The 18,325-nt window shown below is 31.7% G+C and overlaps 1 protein-coding gene across 2 annotated transcripts in view; it reads right to left on the bottom strand.

Moving 5' to 3' along the window:
- Positions 1–18,325, bottom strand: part of LOC145243385 (splicing factor 3B subunit 2-like) — a 56,640-nt gene that overhangs the window by 9,867 nt on the left and 28,448 nt on the right. For both annotated transcript variants that reach the window (XM_080106219.1, XM_080106218.1), the window contains exons 10-16: positions 16,421–16,534; positions 14,889–14,975; positions 13,823–13,897; positions 12,216–12,368; positions 9,510–9,659; positions 5,405–5,494; positions 1,281–1,388 (exon numbers count right to left, since the gene is read on the bottom strand). In XM_080106219.1, the coding sequence (XP_079962345.1) occupies positions 1,281–1,388; positions 5,405–5,494; positions 9,510–9,659; positions 12,216–12,368; positions 13,823–13,897; positions 14,889–14,975; positions 16,421–16,534 (777 nt within the window). The remainder of the gene's footprint in view (positions 1–1,280; positions 1,389–5,404; positions 5,495–9,509; positions 9,660–12,215; positions 12,369–13,822; positions 13,898–14,888; positions 14,976–16,420; positions 16,535–18,325) is intronic.

Genomic DNA, 18,325 nt, shown 5'->3' on the forward strand with positions numbered 1-18,325 from the left:
GGTTCGAGATGATAGGCTTGCCTTTAATAAAAGATTGAAGCTTCAGTCCATCTTGTTGTCATTAATGAATCTGTCTGCAGTGACCACTTCCCAATGAGATGGCAGACCAGCGACCAGAAGATATCATCCGCTGGCCAAGGCAACCAGGTATGTACGCATTATACATTTGCACGTACACGTCTCGAAGACTTTCAAAGCAAGAAACGGTGTAAGGATAAGAACACACACCCATACACACACATGTTAATAAGAACACACAGACCCGTAAAAGTAAAAGCAATCGTAAAAAGAAAACATACAAGAGAACGATTTAGCAACGGAAACGTTTAGTAATAAATAAATAAATAATAAACAGGACAGCAAACATTTAGGGTAACACAGTTACTTTAGTAAAAAAAAAAAATCTTCCTTTAAATTCTTAAAATCTTCCAATATTTATTCATACTGTAAACATATATATATATATATATATTTTTTTTTTTCACATTAATATGTTTTCTGTAAAGAGTAGATTTTTTTTTACTTAGCTTGGACCTTGAAAGATACTACGACTCTGGGCCAGAATGAACTTGGGAGCAATGTCAACTTGGGAGGTGTCTCTACACTCCTCCTAAAGCTAAATTGTAACACAGTACTGAGTTGAGATAAATAGTATTTGAAGTAGTTAATAAGGTCGGATAGTTTGGTATACAGAAGAAAAAACAGAAAGACGATGGGAAAGATGGATTTCGGGGTAAGCACTGTGCCTAAGTCAATTTTGTATTGTACTTGAGAGAAAGAAGAAAAATGAAAGAAAAAACCAAAACCAAAAAGGTAAAATAAAATAATTAGCATAATAACTAATACAAATAAATGAAAAACAATTAAAAAATAAAATTTTTTAGATAAATAAAAAAAACTATTTAGAAATTTGCACTCGTTAATTTATTAATGGATTTTTTCTTTTATTGACCATCAAAACTTTTTAGTAATATTGAAGCAATTATCTACCGAAATGGCTGTCAAACTTTATTAACTAGTTTTGCCTGATTTTTCTAGAAGTGACAAAGTAAATCAATGCATCATTAATGTTGTCTGACAATTTATCTATCCCATTAAGCCCTATCCTTGAGTGGCTTTTAGCCTTGATGAATGATAACTCGTTAATAAATAAAAAAAAAAAAAAATGAAATAAAAGACAGTTCTGGTTTATAAAAGTGACATAACATAGGATAGAGATTATGAGAAACTAGTACTTTTGGAAAGAATGATATTGTATACAAATTAAGAGTGATGCTTACTTCTGGAATTGGGGCATTTAAACCTGGAATTTTCAAATTAGGGTAGGATGGAGGCGGTCCATATCGCTGCATAGCAATCAGCCATGGGGGAGGAACCTTCTCTGAATTCTGAAAAATAAAAATAAAAATAAATAAATAAATTACAGAAAAACACTGCTGCTAGGACAACAATCGTTTTTATGCATAACAGCATATAAACTCATTCAGTTTTATTTATTGTAAACAATTTATTGAACACAAATTGTTATTTTGCCTTCATAGCAAGGCGGAAGAGGCAAGTTCATATCTTTCCCAATGTGACAACTGTATAAATTAATGACATAGATCCGACCTGATTTAAATTTGGTTGAACCGCTTCCAGTTTGTATTGGTATCTGTTATGTCACCCTAGTCCCAACAACAAGTGTAAACATTAATAACCCCACAAAGATAGAGTATGTAGATTTAATTCAAAAAATGGCGTGACAAAGAAAATGATAAATGTTTCGCTTATAACATTTCGATACAGCCAATGAAACAGAAATGTAAAATTCAATTTTTTTAGTGTTTGTCCAAAATTCCCTCCATATTAAAAAAAACAAAAAATAAAGAAAATTCTGTATGATGTACATATTCATGACTGAAAGAAAAATATTGTATTCCAAAAATCATGTAAATTGATTAAGTTGTTTAATTTAAAAATTAAAGAAAATCAAATTTTTTGTCTAAACAAACAGCAATAATATTGCAATACCATCTTGAAAACATTCTGAAGAAAAAAGGGAGATAACTCCAAAATCAAGATTTTAGAATGTCATTCTTAACATGTGGAGAATGGGACATTGGAAAAACTTAAATTTGCTTAAAAATTATTTTCTTTGTTTTAAATCATACAGAATTTTCTTGATTTTTGTTTTTTAATTTGGGAGAAGGATTCTGGACAAGCGCCCATTTTTCTTATGTAAGAACGAGAAAATCCCCCCTTTTTTTTTTGTTCATAATTTAAAATTCAGTAGGAGGGGGATTCGTTTGTAGAATAACATATAATATTTGCATTTGAAAAGTAATTAACTTACATAAAAAATAATCAGAAATACATTTTCATTTATTTATCAATTCCATTTATGCATTGTTGCATTTATGGGGAGGACTTAAAGAAAATCTAAATTTACTAAAAATAATAGTAAAAGGAGATGGGAATGTTTGAGAAACAATAGATAATGATTTTAACAACGGATGCAGCAGTTAATGTATCGTTTTAATAGTAACAAACAAATACATGGAAACTAAATTGACTATTTAGAATTCTTTTGTGTTGCAATTGAAGTTTAAAAAAAAACTTATTTTGGTGCTTATGCATTGTATGATCCGCAATTTCCAAAAGTTATTCGGGTTCACCCGGCAGCTGATGTCAATAAGTAGAAAAGGCCAATCACAAGTTTAGGTATCAATTTGCTGTCAGTTTTTCATAAATTGGAACAAATAGGTTATGGTTAGAGCATAAAGGGCGCCATAAACATTTATTTTTGTAGCGTTTTAAAAACTGAGGAATGCTCAGCCATCCATTTCCATTTATTTCCATCAGCTGTTGAGCAAGTTTGAGCTCACTTTGTAGAAATCACGAAGCAATACAATGTGTAAGTACCTTTATTTTTCTTACATTTCAATATGACTTTTTTTCTTACATCATGGTATAATAATAATAATAATAATAATAATAATAATAATAATAATATAATTATAACAATAATAAAAATGTGGTGCACCAGCACTGATATGTACCACACAAAATGGCTGTAATGGATCAAGAAGGATGGAAAGACAAAGAAGGAAGAATATCACCCAGACTTCCACTGGAAAAATGTGGAGAGTACTGGAATCTTGGGAAGGCCTATTGTCACTCAAATTCCAGAGAGAACAACTGTTATCAGCAAGAAAACAATGGTAAATGGCTGTAGCAATAAGGCAAACAGATTTACAATGGTTGTCGAAAGAAGTAAGAGGGGCTGAAAATCTGAGGAGAGTTATCACTTAGACTTCAGGGAAGGAACAATAACTGATACTGACTTTTGTGAAAACTCTTAGTGAGTAAATAATAACATTCTGGAATCATGGAAGTTTATTGCCACTGAAATTCCAGAGAAAACATGGTTGTTATCAGATTTCTCTCTGATACACAGCTGTTGCGAAAATACAAAGTGATATGCTATGGTTATATAAAGAAACAGGGAGTATTGGAAATTTGGGGAAACTTATCATTCAAACTCCAGGAAACGCTAACCGTTGTTTCCAGTGAACAATCACTGATAATGACTCATGTGAGAACTCATAGTGAATAAATAATAATAATAATAATAATAGATGAAACTTCAAAAGAATTAAAAAGGAAACAATGAAATGAAAGTTTACAATTTAAAAAACTGTCATTAATTTTCCCCATTCTTTATCTGTGCCTAAATCAAAATGTAGATTCTTTCTTAGAAGTGCACGCCTGTGGAACTCTCTTCCGTTTGCCTGTTTCCTACCTGACTACAACTTGGATGTCTTCAAGTCCAACATAAACAAATTCCTGAAAAACCGCCCCCTTAAGTAAGAAAGACACTTTATCAAATCTCCATTACTAACGATTACTACGATATTATCCCATTGATTACTGTACACGCAATAACCCTTATCTCTGAGTGGCTTCCAGGCCTTGATAAGTGGTGACTACCATGTAAAAAAAAAAAAAATGTTTGTTATCAACAAAATCATTTTGTTCCAAAAGATTAAGTTATGTTTTTATTGTAAAGATGACTTACAAGCAAAGAAAGTGTTTCTATTTGCAACTTTTTGTAGATAATTCAAAAGTTGAGTAAAACATTGGGGTTGACCCAGTTGGAATTTAAAAAAATGAAATATATATTGCCAAAGAGAAACAGGAGATGAAATTTCTCATGGGAACAACCTTTTTGTCTCCAACATATTCTAGGAACTATTGCTTTCCTTATTTTGTCATTTAGGACTCACATTCCATCAGCGATGTTTCTGACAAAGGGGGAAGAATTGCCGTTTTCTGGATAAAAATTTATCCATCTCACACTTATTGCTTTTGAAGAAGTATGTTTTTTTAGCTCCTTACATCAAGTGGCTTTATACCTTGTCTAGGGACGATTTCTATAAAAATAAAGGTACTTGTACAGTTTAGTCAAGACATTAAAAAATGAAAATACCGAAAAAAGTTTAAATTGTATGTATCCGTTATAGAATGAAGTTCTCCAAAAAAAAATTTCATTTAATTTTATCAAGTAGTTTTTTTTTACAGCGGAAAAACACGTTTTTATGAGAGCGCGTTGAAGGCGGTCATCTTGGATTAAAAAATAAATTTTGTTTGAATTTTAGAAATGCCAAAGGGAGATAACTTCAGTTAAAGCACTAACACCCCCTTCCCATCTTTAATACTAGCTTTTTTTCCTAAACATCGAACATTTTGCTCGGTATCATAACAAATTGTTTTTTCGCTGTAAAAAAAAAAAAAAACTACTTGATGAAATTAAGGGAAATTTTTTTTCGGTGAACTTCGTTCCATAATGGATACGTACAATTTAAACTTTTTTTTCGATATTTTCATTTTTTAATGTCTTGACTAAACTGTACAAGTACCAAAATAAATATTGTATTAAGTTTCTATCAATGTATTTGGTTAAAAATAATAATTAAAAAAATCCAAGCCGAGGTACTTTAGGCAGGTGAGGCACTCTCTTTCTATGAATTTAAATAAAATACCCCAAACACAGAGATTCTACAGAAGTGATCAAGGAACTTTGTTTATCTAGTTAGCTAATGGGAAAGGGAGGTAGATAAAAGATAACTTGATTTGCCCACATTTATTATAATAGTAATAACAGTTAACTTTAAGAATAGTTTTATACACTAACCACTAGATATGTTGGCCTGTTGCCATCGGACAATTACAGCCTGTTTTTTGTTTTTTCTTGTGTCACCAAAGGCTGAAGATCACCTTGAAAAAAAAAAAAACATTTCACTTCACCCTATGATGCAGGAAAAGAGCCTGATGGTGCACAGACACAATGTCACAGTTTTATATATTGAAGTATAAGATAATGCTTTTGCATTTGGGGGGAAAAAAAAAAAGAATAACTTACTGGTCCAACTGGCATACCAAGGGCAGTTCTTAACTCATCAGATAAGTTACCAGGTTTCTTTTCTTTTAATCGAGTCTCAAATTCTTTACCCTGAAATAAAACGCAAACAAAATTAAATTCAAGATTTTATAAATAGAACAAAAGATAACTACAATGCTGAAGTTATGGAGAAGTTGAAATTATGGAGAACAGTCACTGAATCTCAAAGTTTTATATGCTTTTTAAAAATTTTCTTTTCTGTTTATCTTTGCTTAGTATTGAGCATTCTACTGGATATTAAACATTCACTGGTTACAGAAACTCTAGCCAAGAGATCTTTTTAGGATTCTAACAGTCCTGTTAAGTGCAATTGTTTGGATCTCTCTTGCCCTTAGTTCATTGGGTATATTTGCTTGGCAGTTTCACCAGTTTAGTATGCTAAATGCTTTATCAGTGATGTTCTTAGAGAAATTTGTGCTACCAAATACCAAAAGCTTGTCCACATTAAATTTAAATTTCTGCATGTTGGTACAGTCAGGGAAATAGGGAGCAAGGAAGAAATTTCAAAGGCTAGCAAAGAAGTTATTAGAGTAGAAAGCCTTCTGAGTACCTCAACAGTGAAGGGTGGGATTTTGCTGATTGTTAGGTTGGTTGAAGGAATTTATGGTGATGGGAGTACTAGTTCTACAAGTTTGTCAAAAGTACATTCCATTAAAGTACTTCTAAAACAAGTACAGGAATACAATATTGCGATTATGGAACAGGAGGCGTGGTTGACAGTGCAAGAACTAAACTTCTGTTTAGATGATTCTCAAGATGGAAAGATTAATGGTTGAAGCACCAGCTCAGATGTAACAACAAAATTCCATGCATGGAGGAATGGTGGCTTTGTAGAGATACAGAACACTAGCAGGCGTGAGAAGCTTTCTAGCACAATAGAGAAAGCCTACCTTCTTTGCAGCAACCTTGGCAATATCTATGTATTTGTTCTATGTTACTTTTGAATGTTAAGCAGAGGATTTTAAATACTAGGCTCTCAGGTAGGGTGCCAATTCCGCTACAAACTAAAGGTCATTTTCTAAGGATTCTGTAGGGAAAATTGTAGCTTACCTGACTAGCGTGGGTGTTGTGTTCATTTGCTTAAGGGGGGAAAAAAAAAAGCTAAAATGGCGACGTCGCTTTTGTATTTCACAATCACATATGAGTAACAAAAACTCTATGCAAATTTGTTTATGCAAAATGCATAAAAGAAAGGGTAAAAGGAACGACCAGGGAGTTGAAAGAGAACATGTTATGTGAATGGACGTGTGTTAAAAGATTGTAGGCGGGACAGAAAACTTTTAAACTCCACTGAAATCAATTTTCAAACTAGATATATTTTGGCTGTATATTACCTTTCGGCAACGAGGGCAAGATTTTTGATGTTCAGCTGATTCCGGAATTTATGGGTGCTGCAGCTGATATGCCCATTATTGAGTGGATCAAATATGTGGAACTTTGCACTATGAAAAATGTTGAGTGCGTCCTGTAATTGAGATTACAAAATGGAGTTCTGGCCATATACAGGCAATTTAGTATGGAGCAGAAAGCAGATACAGAACAGATCAAGCAAACCCTTATAATTACGTATGCTACTGATGCATATAACCAGTTTGTCACTCAACAACTTCACCCTGATGAGACAGTGGATGAGTTTTTTTGCTGAACTACGATGCCTGGCCCCGTTATTTGGGCGATCATTGCCCGAATGTTGGTTAACGTGCGCATTCGTTTCTAGATTACTGCAACATGTCAGACATATATTATATGCTTCATTCAGAATCAAAATGATGAGTATGGAACAACCGTTGACCCAAAAGAGAGCCGTCATGACTGACAATGAAGGCCCTGCAGAATTGGTTGCTGTCACCTCCGCCAGACAAACACCGTCAGAATCAAAAGTGCACAATGACAGTAGAGAATTTGCTTGCTACAAGTGTGGTGGTCCCAACCACTGAGCAAAGGAGTGCTTACAGAATCGCCAAGAGAGGCCGGACAGTCGGATGCACAGAGATACGTTGCTTTAAATGTAGTGATCCTGGACATATAGAATCACAGTGCCAGGTAAACGCCGAAGGAGACAAGGCATTAGTATTAGTCTTCTCCTTGACCAACTGAATCTAAGAAGCTCCCCTCCATGAAAGTATGTGTAGATGAGCAAGAGTGCATGGTGTGTGGATACGAGAGTAGCTGATGAGACGCTCATCAGGCAATGGTTAGGAATCCACACGTATCCAAAAAGACTGCTAAATCTGTTGTGAAAGGCTGCAAAACGTGTCGATCAATAGATCCAGCACCTGTTCACTGGAAAAAAGGAAAACTCAGCCTGAAGAATAACTGAAGCAGATTAGTGATGGACATAACCCACCACAATGGTGAGAATTTTCTATCATCGACTGTGCCCAAACCAGAAATGACCGAATGGAAATATAAAAGAGAAGACTTTGTTTGAGTTAAAAATCCATGTGGCAGGTGCACAAGAAAATATAACATGGGTCGCGTTATTGAAGTGATCAGCCTGCAGTTTGTAAAAGTTGATGAGGTACCTCGATACATTAAAGATCTTCGACCAGTAATACGGATGCGCTTATCAAGTGACGAAAGTGATTCTGAGGATAGTGAGCGGCTAATCTATCTGAATTCAGATCCGCTTGACAGTGATTGTGATGCTAATAATCTCTCAAGTGATGAGGTGTCTATTGAAAGTCGACCCGCAGACGAATATATGCATGAGAGTGAGGTCCATGTCATTCCTCCTTAAAGAAGTACCTGACAATGATGGATACTACTTCTCCGCCCTGATTGCGATCATGATATTAAGGGAGGAGTGTAATGAAAATCATAGCAGCGTATCTGACTAGTGTTGGTGTCGTGTTCATTCGCTTAAGGAAAGAAAAAAAGAAGGGCTAAAATGGCGAGGTCGTGTTTGTATTTGACGATCACGTGTGAATAATGCAAAGTTTATGCAAGATGCATAACAGAAGGGCTAAAAGGAACAAATGAAGAGTTGAAAGAGAGCGTGTTATGCGAACCTTGAAACTCCACTGAAATCAATTTTCAAACTAAAAATTCAAACATTGCTTTGCATATGTGTATATTCGTTTTACCCACATGTTGAGAATAGGGCATCATGTCATCAGCAAATACATTCATCTCACAATTGCATCAGGTAAAATAAAGGTTCAATTTAATTAATTTTACGGAATATATCATTATTTGATACCAAATAAAGTTGTTAAATGGAATCCTATAGGTAGGATAATTATTTTATATTCTTAGAAAACAATACTCTTAAAAGGAAATCTTAAAAGTGACATTGTGGGAAAATTACTCTTCAGCATTGGTAATCTTTTTTGTTCTCAACACGATCGACTCTCAAACACCACCTTTTAGCAGCTACTTAGAAGGAAAATAAAAAAGAAAAATAAGGTTATGATTTTTAGAAGATTAAATTATACAGATGGAGACAAACTTGTTGATACTAGAGCATAATATGACCAACTAATTGATTGGAACAGTCTTCTTCGATTACCTGTCTGGCCAAAGTAAGGGCCGAAATAGAGTGTTATAACCGATACAACTATTTATGCAACCAGACTACGGACTGCTCAACCACCAAACTCCCATCCTAATGGCATCACAGGTCACCACCTACAGTCTACAGGTAGCTCCATTTTCAGGAAGGTTTTATCTCTTTGCATGGGGGGTTGCAGTTAATAAATTCTTAGCCCTGCTTACAGGGCAATTGCCCCCTGGGGTACACCAATATTACTGTCATATTCTTTAGATGTACAGCCATCTCGGATGACCTAGATCATTCTTTTGGCTAAAAAAGATCCGATTATATTAAATATTCATCCAGTAATACCATACAAATTAATTTTTATGAGAAGACCTTCATGCTAAACTTTGAGATATCAAGGGTTACGATCTTAGCTTCACCTGCCTTGTTCAGTGCATGGTACATGCGTTCAGAGATGATTATTAGGTTATCTGCAATTGAACATGCCTAAATCCATATCGTTAGTCAGAAAATTAAGAAAACCTTTTGTTACCGAGATGAAGAAAAATATACTTGCAAACTTACTTCATAATACAAATCTCCATGAATGGTCAGTTTTGGTTTCGTTTGCCATCTAAAGAATGCATCATGGAGTTTTTGGTAATCAATGTCGATCTTGCCAAGTTTGGGTCGTACTCTTTCCCTCATTTTAGCTTTCAGGGTTTTCTGGTCTTCCTGAAAAATTTAATAACAATCATTTTTTTTTAAATCTTAACACTTTTATTGCATTTTAAACATAGTAATATCTTTATAAAAAATATTGCTAAAATAATTTTTATCAAAAAAGAATATAATGTGTATAACAGTTTGTGAAACATGAAATATAGGAAAATATTATTTAAAAAAAAAAAAAAAGGAAAAGAGTTGCCTTTAAAAAAAATATGTCCCAGAATCTTATATTATTTTATCATATTGTAAAAATTTATATTAATTTTTTTGTTCATAGATTTTAGAGACATAAACTATGATAATGGTTTATAGAAAGTATGAATCAAAATCAGTATACAAAAATAATATACTGCATATAACTGAATTCGAATGCAAAACTTTATTTGAATGAAAAAAATAAAAAACAAACATATTTGTTGAGTTAAGAATATTGCATAAAGAACATAAGTTATTATAGATATTAAAAAAACAAAAATATATATGAGATAGATAAATCCACAATTAAGACTCAGAAAACTGAGTTGGAATATAGGAGTCAATGAACTTTAAAAATTTTTTTAATATTTTTAAGTTTGCTTGCTTATCTCAACACTAACCACTTTATTTTTATTTACTTATTTCTCTGTGAACTGTTATCCTCATCTTAATAGTTGTTGTTTCACCACGTTTCGGCCAACTTATTCTCTGGCCTTCTTCAGGTGGTTAACCATGACGGGACAAGAATGCTGAGTCTTGTAACTGCATCCCCAGTAATTACTGCCTTCCATAGTTGTTGTTGTCTCAGCATGTTTTGTCCAACTAATCCTCTGGCCTGCTTTGGGTAGGATTGAAACTGCTATCTTCAGACAATGTTTACCTGGAACCGTAATGATTTAACACCACTATCCACTGCACCATGGACCCTGAAGGGTGATCAAAGTTGGATTTTTTGGTCTTATAAATCCATGTTATCATTCTTAGCTGGTCTTCCATCATTATGTTCATACTGAATGGTATTATATATTATTTTTTTTTAATCCTTTGCGATGAGTAATTTGTATATTTATTTATTACAGACTGTCAATCCTTGAGGATAACAGTCCGCAAACAAACAAATAAATGTACAAATTACTCATCTCGAAGGATTCTAATAAATTAATATATAACAGTTTATTTTTGTTGGAAATTTATTTATTTATTTTAAACAAACGCATTCATATATCTTTATGATGCAGTACTCATTACAAAAATGGAGATGTCATATTTGTAAATCACATAAATTGATCAAGTAATTTTTTTTAAACTAAGAAAATAAAAATTTACGACTTTTAGCAATTTAAATACTAAATGTATCTATTACTAGGCTGATTTTGATCTCAATAGTCCTAATTGAGATGCCCTTATTTATTTCCTCCTTATTTATACGATCAAATCGCTATGTCTTGCTTAGTCATAAAATTTGATTTTCTTAGTTAAAAACACTACTTGATCAATTTACGTGACTTATGACACTCTTAATATATTCTTCTCCCATAAAAATATATATCTCTTTACTTCTATGAATAAAGAAAAAATATATATGGAAATGAAATAGCAAAATAATATGTATTTATGATATAGAAAAACACATGGAAATTAGATGACAAAATAAATTAAAAAGCAATACTGAAAAAAAAAAAGGAGTTACTCTTTCTCTAGATACTGACAGAAACATTAAAAATATTAGATGGTTGAATCAACATAAAGTGAGAGAGGCTAAGAGAAATACATAGATAGCTCAGTGAGAGAAAAGTTCAGTTAATTACAAATTACGACTAATTATAAAACTTGATTTATTTTCAAGCATAACTCGGTGCTTGTACATTATAATTCCATTTTAAGTAAAAATACTAATACGTAATTATGTGTCATGTTGAAATTAGTAAGAATCACAAAAATGATGAAAAATGATTTGGAAGAGAAAAAATTACAAGGAAAAAGAAGATTTATCGAATAATGCAGTTTTATAAGTTTAAGCCTATTGTGACCAATTTCATATGACAAACTGGCTTATCTCCCTTGTTTTTACCTAATTTTCGCTATTTCAAATTAGAAAATGGATTGATAATAAGAATTTTTTGTTTTTGTAAAAAATAGTTCTAGCAAATCTTCTACTCAATTATTTTAAATAATTTTTGAAATTTTTACTAATTTCAACAGGACACATAATTTTGTAATAGTATTTTTAAAAATTTAAAATACCTTTTTTTTTTTTAAAATCTTTTAGGTGCATAAGCACCCTTAATTCAATCCCAAAATTAAATATTTTAAGATGTCTTTTGTATCATATACTATATATATAAGAAAAAAAAAAAAAACTTTGGAAAACAAATGTTGACAAAGTCAGGTTTCGTGTAATCATAAATTAGAACAATCTACTAGATTTACAATATTATTGTGGAGTCTGTGTTTGAGTCAGACATCCATAAAAATTTTAATTTAAAATCATGGAAATTAAAAAATAAGAATGAAAATGGTACTATTGGAGTTTAGAGTTGGGAGCATATTCGCACACGGGTGCTAATATATTCGTGAGCATTTTACCTTTTCTGCTAATGCTGCTCTCATTTCCATGATTCCTGTAGCTTTAATGAAGTCTGGTAATTCAAAAGGCGGCTTCTCTATACCCCTTTTACCCTGCAAGTATTTACTCTTAAAACACCAATGACGTGGAACTGGAACTGTGTTTCTTGTAGCCTGAAAAAAAGAAGAATGAAAATCAGAATTCAAAATAAGAGGAATGTGTATATCTTTATTTCTATATTAAAAGAACTGTGTGAACACATTTTATGCATCTGTATGTTTTTTAAATTTTTACATGACTTAGATATTTTATTTATAATCAAATATTTAATGAAAAAGCAGAGCATGCAAGGTCCACCTCCATGAGTGAAAAATTTACTTTCACCATTATTAATGTTTGTGCAAAATTTTTAAAATTCAAGATGTGGTTATTGAGAAAAGTGTGAACGAACGAACAATTTTAGGGCAATTTTATCCCTATAATCCCTCCTAGGGGATGCAACCAGAGTTATCCCGGAAAATCTGTTCTGGCAAAAATTTACTTTAATCATAACTGATGTTTGTGCAAAATTTTTTTAATTCAAGACGTAGTTATTGAGAAAAGTGCGAACGGACAAACAATTTTAGGGCAATTTTATCCCTATAATCCCTCCTAGGGGATGCAACCAGAGTTATCCTGGAAAATCTGTTCTGGCAAAAATTTACTTTCATCATGACTAATGTTTGTGCAAAATTTAAAAAAAGTCCAAGGTGTGGTTATTGAGAAAAGTGCGAACAAATGAACGGGAGTGAATTACTAGGTCCAATCCACCCTTTGTCGGGGGACCAATAAAAAATACAATATAAAGTACTAAAACAAAGATTTTAAAAATCCTATAAAAACAAAAAACTAGGTGATGGTGCAGTATAATTCAATAAATAAAAATGCATTTTAAACAAAAACAATTTTACATACTTATGCAAATCAGTAAAAATTACAAGAAATGATTGAGTCGAAGATCTGCTAGAACTTTTTTTTACAAAATAACAGAGAATTACAATTTGCCATTTTCTATTTTTAAATGGCGGATTTTAATATTTTATCAAAATCATAGCCTGCAGTTACCTCCTCAGGAATTTTAAAAACTCTTCAACATTAACAAATACGATAAAATTTTAAAATTTGATAAATTCTATTTAAAATTGTAACTATTTTTCTACTTTATCATTTTTTTTGTAATTTTATGAATTTTACTCATTTCAACATGACACAATGTTTTTTTTTTTTTTACCTAAAAAGCATTTGTTTTGTAATTGAATTATATTGCACAAACACCAAAAATTAATTAAAATTAAATCGACTAGAATGCATTTGGATTTCTTTGTAAACAAATCAGCCATTTTAATCTTTTTTTTAAGTGTTGAAAAAATAAACAATTAATCACTTTATGACTCTTCAAAATTTGAAAGAGATTTGGAAGCTGTTTAACTGTTGAATAGAAAGTCATTTCTGGCTATAAAATTCTAATGTATTAAATAATTGAGAGTATTATGGTGTAACGATTACATGCGCAAGAATTAAAAAAAAAAAGCCACTAATAGGTCGAAACTTGAAAGAATGAGCTGCTGATGTCATGCATCAATCTTACTTTTAATTGAAGAAGAAGTCTTGGATCTTGAGCTGTGACGTCATGCATTTCAACAACATCAGGACGAGAAACAAGCTGAAAAATAAACAGATCAATTAAAACTATGTTTCATAATTAAAACAGTTGGTGTTTGCATGAAAACATGCACAGGTGAAATATGGCAGTTCAAAATAAGTTAACGGAAAACTACTTTGATATTCTTACATATCAGGTAAAAGTAGGTATCTACAAAACTAAAAATTAAGGAAAAATTGAGTAGAATTTTAATAAAATTAGTTTTATCGTATCGTATATTTCTGATTCTCCATTGGCACGGACATATTTAATGATCATGTCTCGGGTTCTCCTCTTAAAAACATAAATGCTTTTGTCCGATATGTACGTATATCAAAGATTTTTCCTGTTAAATTTTATGCTTCAAATTTTTAATACAGTAGAACCCTGAGATACGGCATTAAAAATTAGTAACAAAATACAGTACAGTATATAATACACATGTATATTAATCAAATGATATTATAAATAACACCATAAGGCGGGGCAAATACTGTAACAACGGGCTGGAAAAATCATATTTCACATTGTAACCTGAAAAACCCGTATCCTAGGGCCACCGTATCCTGGGGTTCTGTATTATCAAACATTTACTCATACTTTTAATTTCTGTATTAATTAATTTTATAGAGTAATTTTGAAATATTCACTTGTATTTATAAACTTTAATAATGTTTATACTTTTTCATTTGTCAGAAGTTTAAATTTTTCTATAGGACTACGTTAGCATTTTTTAAACAATTCTTTGATATTTATATGTGAATTTATATGTATATATAAATAGATGCAGTTTCATGTTATATCAAGACTGATTCTATTTAACCCAAAAAGGTGACCCTAATAGATATTATCACTCTAAGACAAATTTGACCAGGAATCAATGGCAACTGAGAGATGACTCCACACTTCCCAAACTATTAAATTAGGGCTTTACCACCAGATACAGTTTTGTTTTATATCCAGGATACGGCTGAATATGGTTGAAATTAAAAATGAAAAAATAGTGACTGACCTGTTTTAATTGGGCAATACTCAAACGAGTCAATTTCTTGAGTTTCCTTTTGGACAGTTTTGGTGTCTCATCTTCAGGAACTAAATCCTACAACAGAGATAAAAGAATTTAAAATGTGAATGCTACTAAAAAGATCAACATTCTTATATCAGTGATGTCAGTAACTGATGCAGGAGAAAAATGAAAGCTGATATCACCATAGGTTTCCAAAACCTGGAAGAAATTTGATAATAAAAAAAGAAACCATGGAAATTCACGCAAGTTTTTCATCTATTTCATACTTTCATAAACTGAATTGATAAATCAATTTTTCATATTTCCCCTTTGCAATTTGAAGAAAAAAAAAGAAGCGAAATGCAATTGCCAAGTGAAACTTTGATTAAACAGTGGAAAAAATCTAATCCTTACATTTTACATCATTCTTTCTGTATTTGTTAGCAAGAAAGCATTAAAAACAGTTTTACAGCAAACTCCTAGCAAGATATAACTCACCCTCATTGAAAAATTAAATTCCTCAGCTTTAAAGAAAGCAGACAAGTCATATAAATCACTGTGATTAGTTTACAATTGCTGAGAAAGATTTATCCCCCCCCCAAAGCAAATTTGTGGCAATTAGTGAAAATTTTACATCACTAATATATGTATGTACTTAATGTTGCCTGAGGAATTGTAAAAGTGTAAAGAAAATCCTCAAAATAAAAGTGCAAACTTATTAATGTTGTCATTTTTGTTTGCAGAAAATGAATAAAAGATAAAAAATATATTGGCTTTACAAAAAATATGAGACTTGGATAAAAATTTCTTGGACACAAAAACTTTCCTATTGTACTTCTTATTGTTTCTCAGCTAGGATTTATCAATCAATTATGTCTGCCAATAGTCAAACTGCGGCACATGAACCCAACTTAATATTGAAGTTACCTGCTGTTAGTTGGGCAATACATTGAATGCTGGTGGTGGTTGCAAACTTGCTATAACTGCTTTTGTTGCGTTACTTGCGGAAAGTTTCAAATTTTGAGGCAAAATCTTTTCAACTTATGCTCGCTCTGCCATTTGACATGACAGTGAGACATTATTTTAAATGCTTCTGACCTGCAACAGCACCAGCGTAAGGACAATGCCATGATCAGGTGGATGTGCAGCCACTAACTAAAGAAAAGATCTTTTCAATCGTACTTCATCTAAAACCTGGTATTAGTGGAATTATGGATGCCTTACGCATTTGGTGTCTCAAGTGGTTAATGACACGGACTGATGATCTTGGTGTACCAAGTTCAGAATCTAATCAGTTCCCTAGCACCAAGTACCCGATTCCAGATGAAATTGGAAAAAACAAATCACAAAATCAAGCTGGTTCACACAAGTTTACTTTAAGACATTTAATAAAAGGGTACAAAAACTATAAACTTACATCCCAAAGCAGATATTAAATGATCCACACATTGGAATCCAAATAAAAACATAAAAAAAATAACCAATAAATATTCACATTTTAATCAATTAATAAAAGAGAAGATGGACCGCGAACTTACATCATCATCATCTATGATCAGGCCTCGAGCCTTAATAGGAACTTCTTCAGGTTTTTTCTCTTCCTCTCGTTTTTCTTCAGTTCGAGGAAGATCCTTCGGCTTATCTTGTTCTATCTAGAAATATATATATAAAAAAAAGTTAAAGATATATATTTAAACTTTTGTTTTAACATTCATATATTAACGGAAGAAAGAGTATCGCAATAAAAAAAAAAAAAAAAGCTAATTTGAAATATCAATTAATAAACAAATAAAAGATTTCAATTACCAAAATAGGTTGGTGTCTTCAGATCTAACTACTTTACAAAAAGAAAAAAGAAAAAAGAAAAGAATTAAGGTTCAATATTGAAATCCTTTATATTTATAAATGATTTAGCTGATAGTGAAAGATCAACAGTAGAATTATTTGGAGATGATGCGAAATTGTTGGGTCATTTTCACAATATATATAACATATGAACTGATAGATATTGATGGTTTATCAAATTGAGAAAATATGTTGAAATTGAAGTTTAATATAGTTTATTTTACATATCACAACAAAACAATATTAAACAAACAGAAAATAAACAGGAGGATAAAAAAGTAATTGAGACATGGGATTTAGGAGAAAATTTTACTGACAAAATGAAATCTCATCTAAATATTATTTTGTCTAAGATTTCAAAAATGAATGGTTGGATGGTTAGAAAATGTTGTTGTTAACCCTACAGAGAATATTGTACTGAACTCTGGACATTAATAACTAAACATGAGAATTGGGTATTATTTATGTTTCTAAATTTTGGAGATGAGAATTGATGAGGATTAGTAATGGATAAATTACTAAGTAAAATTCACTTCTAAGTGATACCCTTCTGGTGATTGATGGTTCAATCCTCAGTCCAGAGGATACTAGAAATATAACTCTGAACTATTTGAGATTTCTACCTTTATGGCTGATGGAACAAGAGCATGCTACTCCCATGGATTAAATAAAGAGTTTCAGAATTTCACATACAAGATTACCAACTTTGACAAGAAATACTCGAAGAAGGTTGGAGGTTACATCAGCCAAAACATTGTGAGAATAACACTGAAGATGAGAATAGTAGTTAGAATATTCCAAAAAATACATTGTATTGGGATATAATATGAAAAATTGGAAGAGAGGTGACCAGGCTAATAAAAAAATGAAGTGAATACAAGATTTGAGTTCTGTTATTTTAATCCTATTTTCACTCTGGATTTGGGAAAACTTTGTTTGTTTGCTTCAATGAGTATCCATTTTATATCGGTGAAAAATGCATGTGGGCAAAAGAAATTAAATTAAAACTCTGATTCATATGTATTGTGTTCACACCACACAAAAGGATTTAGATTTTAGAAAAGCATTTTATTTTGTTGGGTGCTGAAATGACATATCTTCTTTAAATTTTGCCCTGTCTTACACTCATTTACACTTGTCTCTTTTTTTTCATTTTTCTTAAACTTTTTCTTCTAGGGGATGGGACATCCAACCAGATGTCTGACATTTACTCCTATTTTAGTGAGTCCAACCAAGAGATCTTTTCAGGATTCTAGCCGTCCCTTTCAGTGCAATCGTTTGTATTTCACTTGCACTTGGTTCACCGGGTATGCTTGCTATGTACTTTTTAAAGTTCTTTTTCATAAGCCCAGTTGCTCCTATGATGACTAGTATAATTGAAACATCTTTTAATTTCCAATTTCGTTTCATTTGTCAAAGAGAATGTCTACTCAAATTCTCATGTTACAGTCATAAGCATTTTTTGCGTTTCTAATTAATATGCAACAATTTCAAAATATACATGAACAAAATACACAAAATGATTTCCATGAGTGAAGGTTGAAAGTTAACTAAGAAAAAAAATATCTTAGAATGTTATGTCACTTGCTGATAGAATG

This window comes from Euprymna scolopes, chromosome 22 (assembly GCF_053919585.1).
Source record: "Euprymna scolopes isolate OS-2025 chromosome 22, ASM5391958v1, whole genome shotgun sequence".
In the NCBI taxonomy this organism is placed as follows: Eukaryota; Metazoa; Mollusca; class Cephalopoda; order Sepiida; family Sepiolidae; genus Euprymna; species Euprymna scolopes.